This window comes from Anopheles ziemanni, chromosome 2 (assembly GCF_943734765.1).
Source record: "Anopheles ziemanni chromosome 2, idAnoZiCoDA_A2_x.2, whole genome shotgun sequence".
Classification (NCBI taxonomy): Eukaryota; Metazoa; Arthropoda; class Insecta; order Diptera; family Culicidae; genus Anopheles; species Anopheles ziemanni.
In genome coordinates, this window is record NC_080705.1 from 89,831,132 (window position 1) to 89,851,004 (window position 19,873).

General features: G+C 43.5%; 1 protein-coding gene across 1 annotated transcript in view; it reads left to right on the plus strand.

The window, feature by feature from the left end:
- LOC131294702 (semaphorin-2A-like) overlaps window positions 1-19,873 on the plus strand; it is a 171,091-nt gene that overhangs the window by 61,795 nt on the left and 89,423 nt on the right. The window contains exon 2 of the mRNA XM_058322747.1: window positions 5,171-5,258. Coding sequence (XP_058178730.1) covers window positions 5,171-5,258 — 88 coding nt within the window. The remainder of the gene's footprint in view (window positions 1-5,170; window positions 5,259-19,873) is intronic.

The following is a 19,873-nucleotide window of genomic DNA, read 5'->3' on the forward strand; positions in this document are numbered from 1 at the left end:
AAGCGCTTCGAAGCCTTCCCGTACACCTCTGCAGAGGGACCTGGGAAGGGAAGGTTAGGTTACACTTTTTGTTGAGTGTTCTCGTTTTCTTCCATCTCACCAAGGTGCCTAGGTTCCGTCGCTTGGACGAACTGTAAATTTCCACTCCAATATTCTGCTCAGGATTTCATCACCTGCTCAGCTGTGCGTGAGGAAAACCCGAGAAACCGGAACCGCGCTACACGCCGACCCGAGATGTTGGACAGGGTGGAACTTTTCACAAACGCAAGACACGCACGACGACGCCACCCGAAGGTAAAAGCCCCGTGCCTGGTGGAAAGTTGAAAGCAAAATCCTTTGATAATTTTCTTGCCTACGGTGGGTTTTTCTTTCGGATTTTCCGGTCCGCAAACCGGAGCCAGAGGGGGATGCCCATGTGTACGGACGGGAAAGTTAAAACACTCTCCATTTCCTTACACTCACGTCTGGGCTTCCGCTTGAGATGAGGGAAATGGTTTCCCGGAGCACACATTCGAGATATGGAAGGTACTGTGTCTCCCTGCTCCACCGGCTTCTTCCACATTAAGCTGGACTTCGTGTGCCCTGCAGCTGGTTCGGCGTCTCACTTACATGGCCGAAGGAAAATTAGGAAGCGAACTCTCACTCACCTTGTGCGCCTTTCTTCCCCACTTGCCAGGTTTCCGGTTGAGCTTCCTGAACTTCTGCTAAAACCAACAAATTTTGGATTTCAATCTTCCCGAGCAAGGGCTTTCTTGGCTAAGGGGTTTTTTTCCCCTTTTCCCCAACCAGTTGTTTATGCATTCGAGGCACGTTCACCGTATATTGACTATTTCATCTCACGGCGAAGGTGTGTGTGCGGTGTGCCTTTCGTTTGCCTGCAGATTTTTTTTTTAAAAGGACGCACCACTGATGCCCCTCCGATACTTTATCGTTTCCGTTCGCTTCGGAAAATTGGAGCCAACTTTCAGCAACTCCCCTTACCTCGCTCTCCATCCCTCCCCTGCGGGGATGAAGGATGACTATTTGGTGTGCTTTGTGCTTGCGAACCCGTGTCCGGGGAAAAAATAGAAAACACTCTGGAAAAACTATCCCCCAACAAATTTCTTAGCCTCGCGATATTACGATTCCGCGGAGCATAGGATGTTGTGCCAACAGCCGGAAGGAAGTAGTCGATAGAGCCTCCCTTCCGACAACCGGTCGGTATAGAGGGAAAGAAACTTATGTGTTGTGGGTTTTTTTTAAGTTCCACCCTGAATGTGTGCTCGCGAGCCAGGCTCATCCCCGGGAAAGCCCCGGTGTATGGCGGTTTCGCAAATTGGTTTGGATGCTACGGTGTATCGATTGTGGGGAGATCAAATGCCAACAAACAGACGTGCCGAACATGGCAAAGAAAATTGTTTTTCGATAATGGAAAAGAGGCGTTTGCGTGGCATCCGATGTTTGTAAACGTTATGTGTTCACATGATCTGTTGACTGATCAAGTATGCTGGCAAGCATACCGTTGTTGGAAGAAATTCTAACGTTCCTCCTTCACTCGGGAGCTGTAAATCCTTACGGTAATATTGGACTAAACCAAATAGTTTTTGATGAACTTTGCTCTCAACTTACTTGGGATCTCTCTTCAGAGATGGATACGTTGCTAATGTGTGAACAACGCTTGACACATAACCAATGTCATCCTCTTCACTGCAAATTTATATTTCTACAGCTACGAGCTACATTCCAGTATGATATCCGTAAAACTTCCCTGTGACCGCTCTCCAAAAGAACCACTTATCGTTGGTTGCTTACCACTCGTGTTTTTTACTCAGTTTAATGTCCTATACTTAAGTATACAGTTTAGAAAACATCTCCACTAACCCACAAAGTTGTCAGGCAATAAAGCTACACTTTCCTGGGTAACGATGAAACAATGATAGAAAAGCGGCGGTTAAGGAGCGCACAATCCTCCTGATGACTGTTGAGTTCGCTGTAGTTTGGTCATTGTCGCCCGCGGGTGAAAGGATGCGTTGGCGGTGCGCTCCCTTTAATAAATTGTCTTCATTTATCAGCGGTCTGATGTCGTCGAATGAACTGGCGTTGGTGTCAGTTGGTGGAAGCGTTGAACTTCTTTCGCCCGGGATGGAATGAAGCTAACCATAATGGTGAAAAGGAGAATGGGCACGACGAGCGTCACCCAAGATAAAAGACCTCTAACTCAAATTACACTTTTTCTTCCGCTGCTTCTTTGCATCAAACCGGCTGGTTTTATTCGTACCAACTCAGTAGAAGTCCTTGAGGCTGAAAACCAAAGGAAAGTACTCGATCATTGCTTTACGGGATTGTAAGACGAGGATAAACGAATATTGTGTAATCAATTAGGAACCGCCTCGGAAAGCTTTGGAATGACAACAGAAAGGGAAAAGGAAACAACTGTTGTTCAGCACTTTAAATAGTGCGAAATACCGCTAAAACGATTTATAATGTCCAAATTAAGTTCATGGTAAATTTAACACTGAGTACCCGGGAAGTCTACGTTGACAGACTTGGAAGATCTGGCGCTTCGTTACTTTGTTCAGTAAGCAATTACAGGGTGGCTGTTTTGAAAGAAAGCCAAATTATCAACCAATTCATTTAAATAAATCTTAGTTTGTACCATTACTGTACCATACTTTAAAATATATGCTATATAGTTGTTGAAAGATTTTATCACGCCTAGTAAGGATTTTACTAGTGTTGTGCTTAATGAATCTTTGCGGATTCGAATCTTCGAAGATTAATGAATCTTTCGAAACTTTAATGAATCTTCATGAATCTTTCATGGATCTGTCATGAATCTCCCCGATTCTTTCATAGGCGTGGACAATGCGACCAAAAAAAGGGGATCCCTCAGCCCATTTTTGGCTGGTGACGTTTCGTCATTTGGTGTGTCTTTGGGATTCATGAATCTCTCGACGAAAGATTCATGAATGTCTCATAAGGGAGAGAGATTCATTCAGAATCTGAATCAGATTTAGACAACTCTAGATTTTACCACTCCTAGTGAAGTCTTATGCTGAGGAAATTTTTCAATTTTGTGCCTTCCACGGTTTACAGTTGATTCCCTTTCTTGATAACTTCAGCTGCACGTACTTTCAAGCACTTTATTTTTCATTGCTCCCCACACTCTCCCGCAGAAACTCTTGTAATAAAGTTGTATAGGTCGCATTGGTCCCTGTTCGTTCAGCTGTGTGGATCACGATCCATTTTTTCACTACGCACCCGTTCGGACTTCGGTCAAAAGGACCGTTGCGAAACGTATGCTCTTCATAAGAGTCTGTTCTCTGCTCTTGCTCGTGGAACAGATGTGTAAGAAAGGGTTTCGCTTCGTCGTCGTGGGTTCAGTATTGGGGTACTGCAGACCATAACCTCAATTTAATCACAGTCTAGACGAGGAGGTTGCTGGTTTGCTTCCTCCCGGGTGCTATGTATGTCATTCTTTATTTCATTTCCACCGTAGTCCACTGGAGTTGTCCTTTCCCACGTACCGGAAGTGGACGGCCGCCCCGTTCACTCACATCGAAGACGGCTATCCTGCGGCTAAGGAGAACGATTCCAGTGCAACCAGTGAGTGGGCCCGAGGTCGTCGGGTATGTTTTCCAGACACTCACAAACGTGTGGAGGTCGGTCGGTGCTAGGGAAAACGTCTATAGCCTGAACCCGGGCAACCCTCTCTCTCTCATTCTCTCTGGCCGTCGCAATCGAAATCCAATATAAGACAATTCCCAGAAGACGACTACCCAATCATAGTGCGGTGTCCTGCCTGTAGGTCGCTCTGCAACAGTCGATTCCGGAAAACGGTATCGATTCCATGTTTGCAATAAAGTGTCCCTCCGTGGTGTGGTGGTAACAAGTTGCACACGATTGCGTCCTTAAACAAAAGTCCCCCTGGTTCTTCACTGGGGGAAAACGTCCGACACTGGCCAGAGCCAAGCGCAAAGCCCTTCCGACCACCGGGGGTCGGTCCGAAAATTGGGTGGGAAGATGGTACCCGGGGACGGGTGCGTTATTAGTTCCACTGGGAGCTTCCGGGGATTGTTTTGCCGGGCGAGCAGAATGGGTTTGACCAGCTCACCGACCGAATTGCTGCTGCTGGTCGGTTGCTATCCGATGGGTTTATATTTTGGTCGAAAATGACGGCAATCGGGTGCTACTGCTCCCAAGTGGATATACACTCCGCCTTTGCAGGACCATTATTACCATCAATTTCGGTCACCGAAAGTACCCTGTTTGGGGTCATTATATGACGCCTAACCTATCGCCCTCAATGCTTTGATAGTTCTTTTATTTTTTCAGCATGTTCTCTCCCTATGTTGCATCAATATCGTAATGTGATTTCTTCATTCACCACCCGTTCTCTCTCCCCTTGCCGTTTTGTTCAATGCAACAAGCTACACCGCGGTCCGTTTCCGCATGAAATCATGCAACAGGACAACAGCATCCCGTTGTCTCCAGTCCTTTGGAGTGTTCCTTTTCAGTTGCGCAAAAATCATCTTCCAACCAACGAAAAACCGTCTTCCGATCGACCACTCACTCCACCTTTGGTTGTGCGTATGTGGTGGAATCGCTTTCCGTAATGGATTTCTTTATTGAATTTAATGCATACTAAATGAGCTGCCCCATTTCCCTCCTGCTAAAAGAAGGATGAGCAAAAGGACCAAGAACGGCCCACCAAAGCAAAGGGAAAAGTAAGTGATGTCGGGGCGAAAACCGAACAACCTTTACGATCCGATGCGTTCCTGATTGGTATATTTTTCGAGCGGCACGGTAGAAGTAATGGATAAATGGTGTCGTTTTCCACACCGTCCACCGTCGTGGTGTTGTTTTAGCCTATCCGTTGTCGACCTCCCCCCAAAAACAGACGTCAATAAGACGTTCGAACGCACCGATCAGCTCGTTTCACAAAGGCCCGATTGCATAAATAATTAATGATCGCCGGTTCGAGGTTGGCTGTTTGATAAAAATAAATCCATTAGCACAGTTTGATGCATTACATGGAGTTCAACGAACTTGACATTTTCGTTTCGATTGCTCCACGTTGCAGTGGTCGAACACGACGGAACTGTTCGTATTTAAAGTTTCATTTAGATTGAACCAAAACCGATTCTGCACGAACTAATTGTGATGTTTTTTTTTCTTTCTTTACTTGCAGATCATGTCCGAGAGTTTCAGTGTGGGAAGTTTTATTATAGAACGTTCTACCTAGATGAGGAACGGGATGCCCTTTACGTCGGTGCAATGTAAGTATTTTTATTCATTTCGCAGGATAAGAAGCTGTTATAAAATATAAGTTTAGTTTCGAGTTTATTTTTGTTTGTATTATTTGCACTGCCAAGGTCTTGTTCTTGAAAACAATTCTCCAAATGATTTGCAAGAATCATCGATAGAATTACTTCCTTTACAGTTACCTTTTCCACAATTTTAAAACAGTCGAGAAAATATCAAACGCAATTCAATGAACCGTTTAACAAAAATCCATTTGCCAGCTCTGTAAAACACGGATACAAAAAAAGTTTAAGTACTTCTTAATGTAAATTAAATTTTCGTTGTAGGGTACTTACTTTTTTGCCCCGAAAAAAGTGCCAGGGAAACGTGAAAGGCAAGAACGCTATCTTACGACTGCTACCATTCCGATAGACAGCATTAAGCACTGAAGGAAAAGTAAAAAAGGAAACGATATCTAAGAAGAACTTTTTGCGATTTAGTTCCTTGTCCTTTCTAAACGCTCCGTGTCTTATCAGTTTACCGTGTATCGGAAATTAAAGTACCACCGTTTTCATGACTATAAACGATAGGAAAATATGAAATCGCGATGCCTTTTAAGTGTTTCTTGCATGAATTGAACAAAATATCCCTATCGACGTGAAAAAGTTACCCACCTTTTGGAGACATTTTCTAAACGGTATGATTCGAATATAAAATAACTTCGCTTAATTGAGGTACAAAATGTTGCAAAGTAAATTGTGTACCCTCTCAGGTTTGTGCAAGTCGAAGCTTCATTGCGCACATTTGTTTGCTAGCAAATAAAATTACACCCCCTACAATCTGGTGGCGTTACGTCTCGCAATCGAATTACGTTCGCCACTATAATCAAATCCGTTAATTTGAACTATTTTGCTGGGACAACTCATTATTCATCAGTTTGGTATTCTTTGCGAAAGACACTTGGGGGAGCCGTCGCGATACGTGCGCTCGAATTCCTTCGTCCTCAGACGAGATGGGAGAGGGTAAGATTTTTATCACTTTAAGTCTCACTGTTCCACTTCTTCGACACGTTTTCTCTGAAAGCAGAGTCTAGCACATCTTCTTCGTCCTTCGTTTACGCCAAGCTAACTTTCTTTCTCGTTGGAAACATTTTCTACAGAAACGGGCTTGTGGAAGCGTTTCTTGCGTGATGCTCGTGCATCCAACGCTGCTGGCAGGCGCATCGATGACGCTCTGGTAGGGCGGGGGGACAATCTTCTGTCTAGCACTTTGCTATCCCCCTCGAACCCCGGGCTCTTGGTAAATCACGCCGACGCCGGTCGTGGAAACCGCGTAGGTGACAACTTTTGCACGACATTCAAGTGCCCCCCGTTCGTTCGTTTCTTAGTCGCGGGTGGGTGCGTCTTTGCCGCGGGAAAACCTTCTTTCACTATTAAACGTCGCCAATGAGCGCAGTGAAATGATAGAGAAGTTGGTTGGCGCTGTACAGCGGGCAAAGATAAAAACAAAGAACGAAAAGTCTCATTAATAATTTTATTCAACCATAATTATATTAAAGAATGAGCGGCTGCTGCCGCCAGAAGGGCGAGAAGAGGAAAGGCGGAGATGGCTGTTGGCTGCATGGTTTTTCTCCGTTTCCACTTTCGTGCAGTGTCAATCTGTTTGAAGTAGAAGAACTTCAAAATATGCTCACAAGCAGCAACCACGGACACGGGGTGCCCAGTGGTGTCGGGATGCTGGCGAAAGAAAAATTGTTGTTAGTTAAGTTAATGTAATATATGGCCCGTAACGGAATGAAGTTGTCGGACGTGGAGCGACAATCGCCAAGAACAGATTGCTCCCCACAGAGCGAGAGAGAGAGAGAGAGCCACCCGGTCCGTAAAATTCGTTTGAGTAGGAAAAGTTGAACGGAAAAAAAGCTGCTTCGTTTTCCATCCTTCGGTGTGTGAAGGGGAGGACCGATGGAAGAAGTTTTCCTTAGTTTCTACCGTTTGCATTTGCATCGTTTCGGGTTTTAAGAAAAAGTTTCAGTCAAAGCCCGCCGCCGTGGGACAAAATGCAATTTTCCAGAAAACAATTTTTGCCCCAGTTCGTGAATATTTCAATAGTGACGTTGATTATGTATGTAACGTGAAGCTTGCACAAACTTTTGCGCACGTTGGATTGGTTTAGGGAAATCTGGGGTGGGAGTGACATGCTTTACCAACTGTTTTATGTCATCCGTGTGGAAGTGGCGTTGACCGTTTTCTCAAACAACCGTCACATTTTATAGTGGTCATATTGTGCCACTCAAAAATAACTTCTTAAGAAATCTGGATAGGTTTTTCAATCAATCGAGTGTTTTGTAAAATACATTCTCAAAGACTGACACTTATCCGAAAGGACCAAAATGGTGTTACTTGATGGACTGACACGTGCTCATTTATCGCACGCTTTCCTTGATGCCAACTGGACCGGTACTCTCGGGAAAAATTCTTCCATTTGTCCTTCTTCCCACAAACGACCAACCATATCCGTTGTGTCCATGACCGGTCTTCCGGGTTTTCCCATTTGTGGAAGGGATTAACAGCACCTTGCAATCGTTAGGATTTGAGTGAGAAATAAAGGAAAATTGTTCCCACTTTTTTCCCGTGTGCGCCCATCGGCCATATCCTTTGAAGGATCGACACGGAGAGTGCAGAGATGGGGCCAACGGTAACACGGACCTTCCTCATCTTATCAGCAGCCCTGCATGCTTCCCTGGACGTGCTTGGTTGTGTCGGTTATGGATTGTTGAAATTCCGGTTGCGTGCGTCCCGTTTTTCCTCCCTTTGAAGTTGTCGCGCTAGTCAGTCACGGTTTCTAGTGGGGTTAGTCCCTGCTCCTGACACGTCACGCCACGGCACTGTGTCCGCAACGACATCCCAATGTGCCTCTCCCATTTTCCCGGCCATAATTGAATTTATTTTTAATTACACCATCGCACGTATATCGGCTCGGCACGTGCAGCTCTGGAGGAAAAGGAAGGATATGGGGCGATGAAAGGGTGGCTCTGGTTTGTGGAATCATCGAAGCATTCATGTTTGTGAACCCCTAATGTTGCAAAGCCGGCAAAGCTTGCGTGAAAAGTTGGACCTTTGGCTGGCCGAGGCAATTGCAATGGTTGGGTGAATGTTGCGAAAACATTTTTAATCGTCAAAAAAAGGGCTTGTGGCCGGGAAAATGCTGCACGATGACGATGGCAAAACAAAAAAGGACACACACACAGCTCGGTCGCTGACCGGTCGCCACAAATGCACTCCTGTGTGCATGCTTCCGATTGCTATCGGGCCACAGGATGGTTCCGGAAATAATTGCGAAACTTCCGTCCCACCTCAACCCCCACGTTTGCGAATTGCAGTTTTCCCTTAGTCCCCGCCAACATTGCATGAAGTTTTCCCTTTTTTCAATTTCATAATGCCCCCCTTTCCGGTACCGCACCGACCGCAGGTAAGCGAGTGGAACGAATTAAATGGTTACAGCGTGTGCTGGTCTGGCGATGGCCACCACGAGCCTAGTTGTTCCCCAAAGTACGCAACCAGTGTGTTGTTCTCCCTTGGCTCTGGTTCGTGCGACAAAATTGTTCACTTTTCTTCCCGATCTAGCGGCCGGCGGTCGGAAAAACTGGAGGAAAAACATACACAACAATTAGTGGTTCTATTGCCGCTGTTTGCTGATTGTGCGGTATCAAGATGGTTGTTACGGTGGATTAATTGGAGCCAACGTGGCGCTAATGAGCGGCGATCACAAACATACGACCGGTACGCACGCGGATTGCATGCGGCGCTGTGTCGCTAGTGAAGGTTTTTGATAAATGACCGCTTTTATTGAGGCAGTTGTAGCAGATAGGTCGAAAGTAGTTTTTCTTCGACCGGTTTTTCCTTGACCTAAGGTGGTGTTGAGAAAGCAATTTTCCTTACTGTAGAGTATATCACTTGCTCGATAGTTTCGTTAATTTTATTTAATTTGAATTGCGTGGTGACTAAAGCTGGAAAATCTGGAATAAATGAGAACAAATAATGAAAACATGGGAATATGATGAAGGATAAAAGAAGAGCTTCAACAAAACACTTGTTTAATCAACCGAATCTTTACCATCATCCTGATGCAGTGAAGTGTTACTGACTTTATAGACTCTTCTCTTATTTTTCTTCGACCGGTTTTACCTTGACCTACGTGGTGTTGAGAAAGCAATTTTCCTAAAGTATATCACGTGTTCGATAGTTACGCTAATTTTATTATATTTGGAGTGGTGACTAAAGCTAAGAAATCTGGAAAAAATGAGAACATTATGTTCAAGGATAAAAGAAGAGCTTCAACAAATCACTTGTTTAATCAACTGAGTCTTTACCTTACCTTTTAAGTGTTACTGACTTTATCAACTCTATGAGAAGCTTGTTCTTCAACGAAGGAAAATTAGTTGTTTATTACTTTTACCCTCTGAAAACCTTAGATCTTGAACGTATCAAGTAGAGAAAAAAACACAACTAAAAGTAGTTGTATAGTTTTCATTTCCTTGTCAGTCGTTCATGTTACTATTTACCTTTACAATCGTTCAGTTTTAACTAAGAGGGAGAGTAGTAAGCCTCCAAGATACTTAGGAGATACTCTTCGCGAGGTCTCTTTGGAAGAAGTAAAGGATGAAGGATTCAAACGGGATGGAATAATAATCCACTGCTGTAGGATATACTTCCGGAGTACACGACCTTCATCGTCTCTGGGCGTCGCTTGTCTTGGGTATGTTTTTTTTCTCTCACTTTTATGTGAGTTTATTCTCTGGCATGTTTCTCAAGTCCAACAGCCACCGTGTTTATGATTCCCTTCTTTCGAACTTCAGCGATCGGTCGGTTTTGTCGAATGGAGTTTTGATGATGTTTGCTCCGCTTTATACTGCTTCACTTTATTTGACGTTTTTCCTGGTTTAGCGATTGTCAAATGAACTTTGAGACGCACGTCGGGCGGGTAATGTTAGTGTTTATTTAACGTTTGACTTCTTCTCGCATGTTTTATGTCGAAGGAGAAGTATTCGCCATTGTTGAGCTCTTTTTCGCTCTGTGACCACGCTTCGGTTTTATCTGCCCTGGTTTACGAGCGATCATCATGTCCCGGCTGGGTGCAGTTGTATGTACGCAAAAGCATCCAAGTTTTATGTTGCTTTCATCACAAACAAATTTATTTTCACTCGTAATTCACCTCTTCTTACCCACCCAAAATGCGTATGACCCTGCGAGAAGAGTCATTTGGCTTTCCGCACATTGTTAAAACAACGGTAATTTAATTTTATTGCAATTTCGCGCATTTCTCCGCAGATGGTGGTTTTTCATGCATCGTTTTAAAGTCAAATTTTGCCATTCTCTTTTGAGCTCAAGTTCGAAACATACTGGAGAGAACTGAATTCCCGTCAAAATGTGGTTAACTTGTACGTACATACGAAAATCTTGTATGTAGAATTTGGTATTAGTTACATCCCATTAGTCATTTCTGTCACTATGCTGTTCCTTTACTTCAAATAAAAGATAGCAAGCTTCTCTAGCTTCGAGCTATGATTGCGCTATTGTGGCAATGAAAATTACCTTCGTTAGTGTTCATGATGATGATGGTGAATATATCCGGGTTCGTTCCTTTCTAACGCAAAAAAAAAACCTTAGCTTTCAACCCTTACTGATTAAGGCATCTGATGGGAGTCGAATTTCCCGTCAACGCTCGTCAGATAAAATGTATATGCGGACTTTAATTGGATAGAAAATAGAAAAAAAGATTCGTTGTTCATTATTTTCCGTTTTCTTCGACTTTTGCGGGGGTAATGCACGTATCATGTTCAGAAAAATCAGGTTCAAAATGTCTATCATCGGTTACGGCAAAGAAAGACATGTTTTAGTCTGTACTGTTCTTGTAACATTTCCTTCCTTGCATATTGATTTTCATAATATTAAAAACAAATTCTCCCAAACAAATTAGAATGCAATATAACACGCCATTATTTCCCATATCAAATCCACACGCACCACACGATCAATAGAAATTGTTGCACTCTTTTTCCCAGAGCGAGCAAATTCTGCTACATAGTAACTCCTACAACGGATGAGCAGCACAAGCGGAGGAAGAAACGGTATTCAGCCGACCGAACGATAGTCGACGGCGTGTAAAAAGCCCTTTTAATCAACATATTGTTCATTCGGTTGAAGCAATAACCATAAAGAGCTTCCGAGGTCAACCCTTCATCCTTTTGTGGTGGTGTTTGTTGTCGGCAGCGGGAAATCATGCTGGGAATCGGGTGGAAAATTTGTCCTTTCTCCAATCCCTCCCAGTTTCGGTGTCGGTATGTTTTGCGTTCGCTGGGGCTTTCCCTCTCCCGAGCGATTCGCCGGATCGGCGATTGAAAATCGTTTCCATCACATATCCCCCCCCCCCCCCCCCCCCCCTCCAGATCTCCCTCCCCAAATCCAACGAATTTTTCTATTCTTTTCCAATCCTTTCACCCTGGGTGGTTTGGAATCGGTTTAACCGGTTTAAGCATCTGGTCTTGGGGCGCCTCGGGAAAGAAAAATCGACCTCATGGAAAAACCGGACGCATCGTTTTGATAACACACCGTTACAAACCCATAAACCATTCCGGTGGAGAGGAAAACCCGGATGAAATAAGAACCGACAACCCTTAGTCCTCGTGGGACATGTATTGGTGCATGCAATGGTTTGTGTGTGTGTGTGTGTTTGGGAAGGTCTCCAACACTGGCAGAAAAAAGGAAGGATCTCAGTGGATGAGGCACCGATTTGTTGTGGATGAAAATGGACTAACGCGCACGCTTAAGAAAGTGCGAATGAAAAACTTTGCCATTCTGTAAAGGCCATTCAATGGTGATGAAATGAGAAGGGAGGATGGAGGAGTACAAAGCTTGGGATCAGGTTTGCTTTCAAAAGAAAAATATGCCCCCGAGCGCGAAGGACCCTGGGCTGGGTGTGGTGAAACATAAATACCGTGAAAAGGGTTATTTCGATTTTATCGGAGGTAGTGAAATGGAAAATGACACAGAACTGTAGGAGAAAAACATTGCATCGAAGAGGGATAGAGTGAACAGCATGGGAAAAAGATAGTATACTGGTTCTACTTTACTTCATGGAGGATGAATTGAATTCATGGAGGTAAATTACAGTGTTTTTATAAGTCCAACCAAAGGGCTTTCCCTGGTTTGCATTTCAAAAATGTTTGCCCTTATTTTTTGGGTGATAATGAAGGATCAAAAACATCTGCTGTTAGCTTGAGGACTGTAAATTTTCCACTGTCTTAGTACAAAGTGTTCAAGAAGTGTTCGTGAAAACGGAATATAAACGAATGAACCTAAATGAAAACCAACCCATCGAATGCTGCGAACATTACCCCAACAAAGGCAAATCAATTTTCCGCCGGTTTGCATTAGCCGACATTCATTCGTACCCTTTTTACGGTGCAAAATGGAAATCGAACCTAATGCCACCGTTATCCCCTTTCGTGGGAGCCGAACATCCAGCTGAACGACTTGACACGTGAAGGTCCTGAAACGTAAAAGAGCGGGATATGTTGTTAGTACGCGAATGTAGGAAAGGACGTGGACAAGCGTGTGAAAAGCACACATGCGCCTAAACCTTTCGAAACACTAAGCAAAAACCCGACCCGTCCGGTCCGGCAGCATGTATCCTTCATTTCCAGGGCAGAGTGTAAATATTCCGGAGCAAATTTTCCTAATCTTCCCTAACGCTAAGTATCGTTCCCTTTCCGTGTCGAAAGTTGTCCCGTCCTCCCCACGCTCCCGGATCTAATGAATACAAATCGCTTTTCCGTTGGTTTTTCCGTTTGCGTTCGAATTGCGCTTTCTAGTCCTCGGAGTCGTTGGAGGATTCTGCAGTTAGGGCTCTTTTCTTCTGTTTGAAGGAAAATGTCTTCGACGTTGACGTACACAAAGGAACGACGTTGTGTCTGGCCGAAATAAAGGGGTGAGACAAATCGTTTCACCTGGTTCGGTTGATGCCGTGGGGCTGCGGAAATGGACGTTTGCTTTACTGCCGACGACGTTGATTTTCTGCTGTAAGAAAGAGCAGTAAAAGTATTTGTTTTAATGCTGGTTGGATTCCGCTTGTCGTGCATCTTAAGAGAGAATTCGTTCTTACCGTATCGTTTGGCAGGGAAGTAGAGAAAACGGACTTTAATGAAAATTGAAGTGTTCAACTTATTTGCGCCGATATTCGTGGAATCGAAAACATTAAAGTAGTCATATACGGGATTACACCATTTCTGGAAGAAATGTGTTGTGTTTTATGTTATTTTTTTTAAAGGAAATTGAAGCTTTATTATGTTAAAAATATTTACATGTGTAGAGATTTTCCTTGATAGGATGACAGCTACTAAGAATTTACTTGCATATCTTGAAAAGATGTTTAAAGATTTTGTGATGGACTGGTTGTTGCTTTATACCTTGAAACACTTTACACTCTATTAATTTATTGCTACTTATATTAATCTTAAACTAGTTTATTTACTTATGAAACTAAGTTACGAATCAGTTTATGTGTTGATTGGAGACATTTAGCTCTTATTGATTTATTTGTATTGGTCAACGGAGTGTTAATTCTTTCCGCTCCAGGAACCACCAGAACACGATATGTTGTGTTTTATGTAAAAACATAGCTCATTAGAAATTTAAAAGCTGGAATGAAATATGATTTCTACAAAATACAAGAAGTTTTTGTGAGTTTCGTATACATATAAGCGAAATTATGTTATGTTATGTTCAAGCAGAAAATTATCTACATACGCGTACCAACATCCTTGTAAATTCGAAGTGTACAATATCTACTTCACATCAACAATCCTAAGGTTGTCTTTGCTGTCAAAACCATTCTTTGTAAGACTGATTTTATAACTGGTAGATTGAATTTGACAGCACAAACCCGCACTTGATACACAGAAAAGTGGCAGCACAGCACATCGATTGGACGTTGGTTTGGATAACGATCATCTACCAGTTCATGTTCCGAGGGGTGTTTTTGGAATCCCGAATCTCGTTGGCAAAGGGCGCGTTGATGTCCTGCTGTTGATTTTCGGATAACAAATCATGTTGCAATGAATGGCGCCAAAAAAAAAACGAAATCGATGGGTGAATGTTTACGCGCGGGAACGATCCGCACCCTGAGGAGGGGAAGGGGAGGGCATGTAAAAGTCCTTAAACGGATTAGACGATCACAAAGCGCGCATCCCCTCGGCAGGAATCCTCTCCTGCCCGCGGAGTGTGTGTGTGAGGCAAGGGTGGCGAAGATGAAGTAGGATTTACAGGACTACAGAACTCTCTTATCAATAGCACTCAATCTCTCCTTTCAACTTGCACACCGAATGGCGCAGAGGAGGGAAGCTATCTTACCCCAGATCGGCTGCGACATCGGTTCGTCGCTGATGGTTTTATTTGGCTTTTAACGGTTTTCGCCCAATGCCGAGAGTGTTTCAGAGGCTGTGCTGCCCAAATTGCGCACCGCAGGGGCTGAGGGTTATTCGTTTTGCGTTGCTGTTGTGAAAATTGGTTTAATCATTTAGGCGGTGGCTCGCTCCCTCGCTTAGCGAGTGGCTTTGTTTTGCTAGCTGTCGTAATCTGAAGCGGAATCTTCCATTTTTCGGCTGCTGCGAATCTCTTGTTTATCTTAAGCATTTTATTGATGCTTTAGAAACGTTCGCTACAGTTCTCGAAATAATAAAGATTGTGTAAATATGACACTCATTTCCATAATCTCTTCACTTGGTCTATTATTCACGGGTGTTATCCGCTCAGGCGCCAACACAACAATAAGGTGAACTAGTTTTTCCACTAGTGAACACTAGTCACAAACTTCCGTCACTCTGCCTTGCGAAGGATCAAAAGCGGCCAACTCATCGAATTCGTCTGACGAAAAAAATGGCGACGCCGCTTGAGGAGCCTAATTCAGTTTATGCTAATTTTACGATTTTCAATAACCTTCCGCATGCCATATTACACACAAGGAACTTTCCCGAGCCCGTCCCGAACGACGGGGCGCCAGCTGTTGCTGTTCATAATTGAGAGTCGATTTTATCAATTTCAACTTCACACGTTCAGCCTAGAACGCGGTACAGTATTCGTTCACCAAACTTTTGGAGTGTTGGCCATAATCTCGTACGCTCTACGAGGAAACTTTCCCGTATGTTCGACGTCGGTGACGGATGCAGCGAGAACGGCGAAATGGCGTACGTACAATGTGTCCGAAAAGTTTTTGGTCCATTTGTATGGATATCCGTAGATAACATGGCGTTCGACCATCATCGGTTCCGATAAATGCACTGCCGGGATAAAAAAGGAAGCCCTCTCGAAAGGACGCGCGATGGTAAAATGCGATGCTTGGAAAGTGATTGAGCATTTCCGCAAGAATGACATTTTGGTTCTTGTCGTGTTAAACCGAGCGTGAACGGGAGGAAAAATGTCAACGCACAGATTGTGAAAAATATCCACTTGCCAATTGTTCGTGGCAAAGTTTAGCAAGATAGTATGCGTAATGGGAAGCATCAAGTAGAGATGGAAAGTGCCCTTCCTTTGCTCCAGATCCTTTAAATAATCTAAACCAAATATTTTTTGACTTTAAAAATAATCTTTTGAATTTTTGCATGATATAGGCTAGAGTTTCCAATTAAACAATGCCAATTCTACGTGATTTTCAGTTTCGTCGGGACAATAATGGGGCTGATGCCTTTTTCTACAATATAGAAATCAGATACCAATCTTTAATCCGACTGGAAGAGTTTATGGAATATTTCAAGTGTGTCTGGGTTCCGAAGTAATTAAAAGTTTCTGATGACTAGCCCCGTATGACGTTGTACGGTCCTTTCCGACTCATTTCGATTCCTCGGGATGGTAGAAGGTTCTGCCACGTTTGGAAGCTGGAATTTGCTAAATAGCTTAAGTTGAACCATAAATCCTGTTCACGTACCACAAAGCGTTGCCGTCTCCTGCGAATGGTAGAACACACACCAGAGTGCTGAAACGCTCCGTCTGCATGAAGTCCGAACGACCGATTTCTGCGTACCGAAGGTTTCCAGAGGCTCGTAACTGCCCGTCGTTAGTGCCTTGGACTTGGCAAAACACTCAAACTGACCTTTTTTGGAGAGACTATATTTCCTTCCGGAGTTTCGTCCGCTTTTGATCGAGTAAAAGGTTAAGGTTCGAAACTCAACTTCACGGTTTAGGTGTCGGTTGGCTCCAAAGGGTGAGCTGCTGCAGGGGATTCAATTAAAATTTGTCTCAAATTGGATGACACACGTCAAAATAATAAATAAATTTTACCCGTGGTAACGCCTACGCCGTCTTTTGGTGATGGTTCTTTAAGAGGATCGTTGTGTGTAGTGTTCGTCATTCGCAGAGTACTTGGCAAGTCAAAGGAATCGTATTAGAACTACCAGCACAGCTGGTGCAGGAATCATTTGGGTAATACAGGCCTTAGGAACCTTAACGAAATTGTTGGAAAAGTAAGAAATAAATAAGTTTTTAAATATAACACGTATGCATACAATATTTTCAAAATGATTTTTACAAAAAACTGATAAAATTGTTTGTTTTACTTGTCGTTATTCATTTTTCCAAATAGCAAACATCCGGCTTAAATGAATCATGTTTGTGTTGCCTTTCGACCATTACGTAATCGTATTGAACCCACAAGGGATGTTTTATTTATTTATGTTTTACCAAATCTTTAGGGTAACATTAATCTCCAGTACTCTCTATAGGTAGGTGACTTTTCCCCCTTTTTTCAATATGTTTCCCTAGTGAGCAGGTTCTTTTTTTGTGTCAAATGACCGTACACAAACTGAACAAACCTACGTCCTTTTTAACATTTCTATTTTCACCGACATTTGACCGACGTTTCCCCAAGGAATATTCGTTCAATGCCTCAGAGTTATCACGTTGCAAAAACACGTTATTGCTGGTACAAATACGATTTCTTTTTATGAGAGGTAAAGTGTATGTAACAATTCACATTTCAAGACGAGTTTGGCGATACAAAAACCTTACTGAATGAGTACTTGGTGTAAAAATAGGCTATTCTCTTTATTAAGGACTTCGTTGAAAACTCAAATATTCAAGGACACTAACCTTGCTCTTCCTCTTAAAAGTGCTTTTCTCTTAAACTCAGCAATTTGTCTCCTTGAATAGATAAAAAACATTTTGAATCTTATGATTTCTTCCAAAATATGCGACCACACTTTGCGTTGTTTCACGCTTCATTGTGTCCTTATTGAATGACCTGTTTCAAAGTTAAGTAATCCGCTAAGGATGATAAAGTGAGGGTTTGTTAAACAAAGTAGCAACCATCCTCGTACAAAAGAAACCCCCTAAAAAAGATTGTCACTGGGCAGAGAAGAGGCGAAAATTTTTAATTGAAATTTATGACAAATTCCTTCCCAACACTCCGATTCGGGTGTGTGGCGCAGATGGGGAGAGAAGATTTTGGTTTTTTGCTCCATGGTTAGGTGACGTAAGAGGGAAAAAAAACCATTTGCTGCCACTGGCTTGATAAATTGGATAAAAGCAGTCAAAGTGAAGAGGATATTCATGTATTGTCGTTTACAAGTGAAAGCCGCGAGTAAAAAGGAAATCGTGGAGAAAAAGTGTGTCGCTTACGGTGGATGAAATTTGCCCAATCCCAAGTGACCATGGTTTTGAGGACAATTTCCCCATTTTTTTTCTTTTGAATTTATTTGGAAAGATTTGAATTTTGTGTACTTTTCCAGAAAATATTTCTTCATTACATTTTTCCAAACGAATGGATAACAGCTAAGTGGGAAGTTTATTTTAATTTGTCAATTCTCACCTTCTCGCAAACGATGGTCAGTATCCGCCTGTAGTACCTTGAATCCATGAAGCATTTAAACTATTTAAAACGAACGAGAACAATTTTTTAGTTCGTTCTCAACAAACCGACCATCGAAGTAGAAAAATGTGTCCATGATTGTAATTTTTTTTACTTTTAATGCTTACCTATCCGCTTGCTGCTCGTTACTTCCAGTAAACTGACGGCTCATTCTATTATTCCACGGCTGTAAACTAACGTCAACGCAGAAAGGATGTTTAACAGCAAACTGTTAAACATCAAGGATCGTGGCGTGGCTGGGAAAAGAGAGAATAAAACCAGCCGTTCTCCGGTGTTACACAAGGGAATCGTTTCAATTTTCTTCACAACCCGACCTCGTCTAGGCGGTTCGCCGTCTTGGTCAGTAGTCTGGCGGCGTGGAGTGGGGTGTAAAGACAGTGAAGTTTGAATAAAATATGGGAAACAAATAGTCGGGTTGAATAAAATATCAACTAACGAGCACCTCGTTGGGCTGCTGGGTGCCGGGCAAGCAACAAGATCCTTTATGCTTCACCCCCCGGATGCATCCCTGGGAGTGGGGGGCCAAGGAAATTGACGGGTAAGTCCGAACGTAACGGACCTGCTACTCTCCGTGTGTTTTTTTTATTTATTTTACCTTGCACCTGCTCCTGCCGTGCGATATTTTGTCAGGTTAAGCATCGATTTACCTTTAGCATGCTCGAGAGGGTTGCGACTCGACCCAAAGGCCTCTTTCCGCACGAAGGTCGGGTGCGCCCGCTACCCGGAAAAACCTCCAACAGGATGAGCTTAATCGCACACATACCATCCAGTGGCCGCACTTGGACCTTTGCCGAAGGTGGTTATTTGCTCGCTGAGGCGAACCATGAAAAATTAACCTTCATCCCCTACACACAACTCGCCCGAGATGGGCGGAGAAGAATGCAATCCCGGGAGAGTGAACCCACACTCGTTTGCTACCTGGATGGAAAACGTTCGCGCATCCTTTATTTCCCCCTGCCCAAACTTTGCCATCAGAAAAAAGGGGTTCCATGACGGGGAGCTTGGATCGGGGGATGGTGAGCGGAAAAAAAAACCAAGCGAATCCTTTAGGTCCGTTTGGGCATAGGTGTAGTCCATCCTTCCCCCCAAAGAAGGCCAGCGGAAGAGGAACTCGGTGCCTGCTGCCTAAAAGGATACCGAGGAAATATATTTATGTATCACCCCGTAGAGATTCATAAACGCAATTATTTGCGCTTCCGCCTGCTCACACACGTCAGGTCCTGCTGGGTTTACTGGGATGTAGCGTAGGTCCCGGGAGGTGTTTCTCTGGTAGTGAACTGAATCTCAAGTTCGCAGAAGAATTGTACCACAACAACAATCAAGCAGGCTTCGTCTAGCGTCAACCAAGGAAGAGATATTTCGAGTGCAAATAGGAAACAAGCAAGGACCAATCTTAGCCCTTAGATTAATCCCACTTTCCGGCGAATCATGCGTCACCTGCTGTGGTCGATGCGAAGGTGCGGGAATATATCCATGACAACCACCGTTGCTCCGTTTGACAGGCAGGATGCTGGCTTTGAGAAGCATCGCTTGACTACGAGTACGTTCCGTGAACAACGTCTCTCGTCTTTCTAGACACCGGCTCGACGATGGATTAGGGCTTACTTGTGTCTTCCTGAACCAACGTCATTTAATTGCGGTCTGCCGTGCACTTCACCTCTACGACGAATCCTTTTTCTCTTCCCTTACCTCAAATAATCGTTAATCAATTAGTTCTCCAGCGTGTTCCATCTTT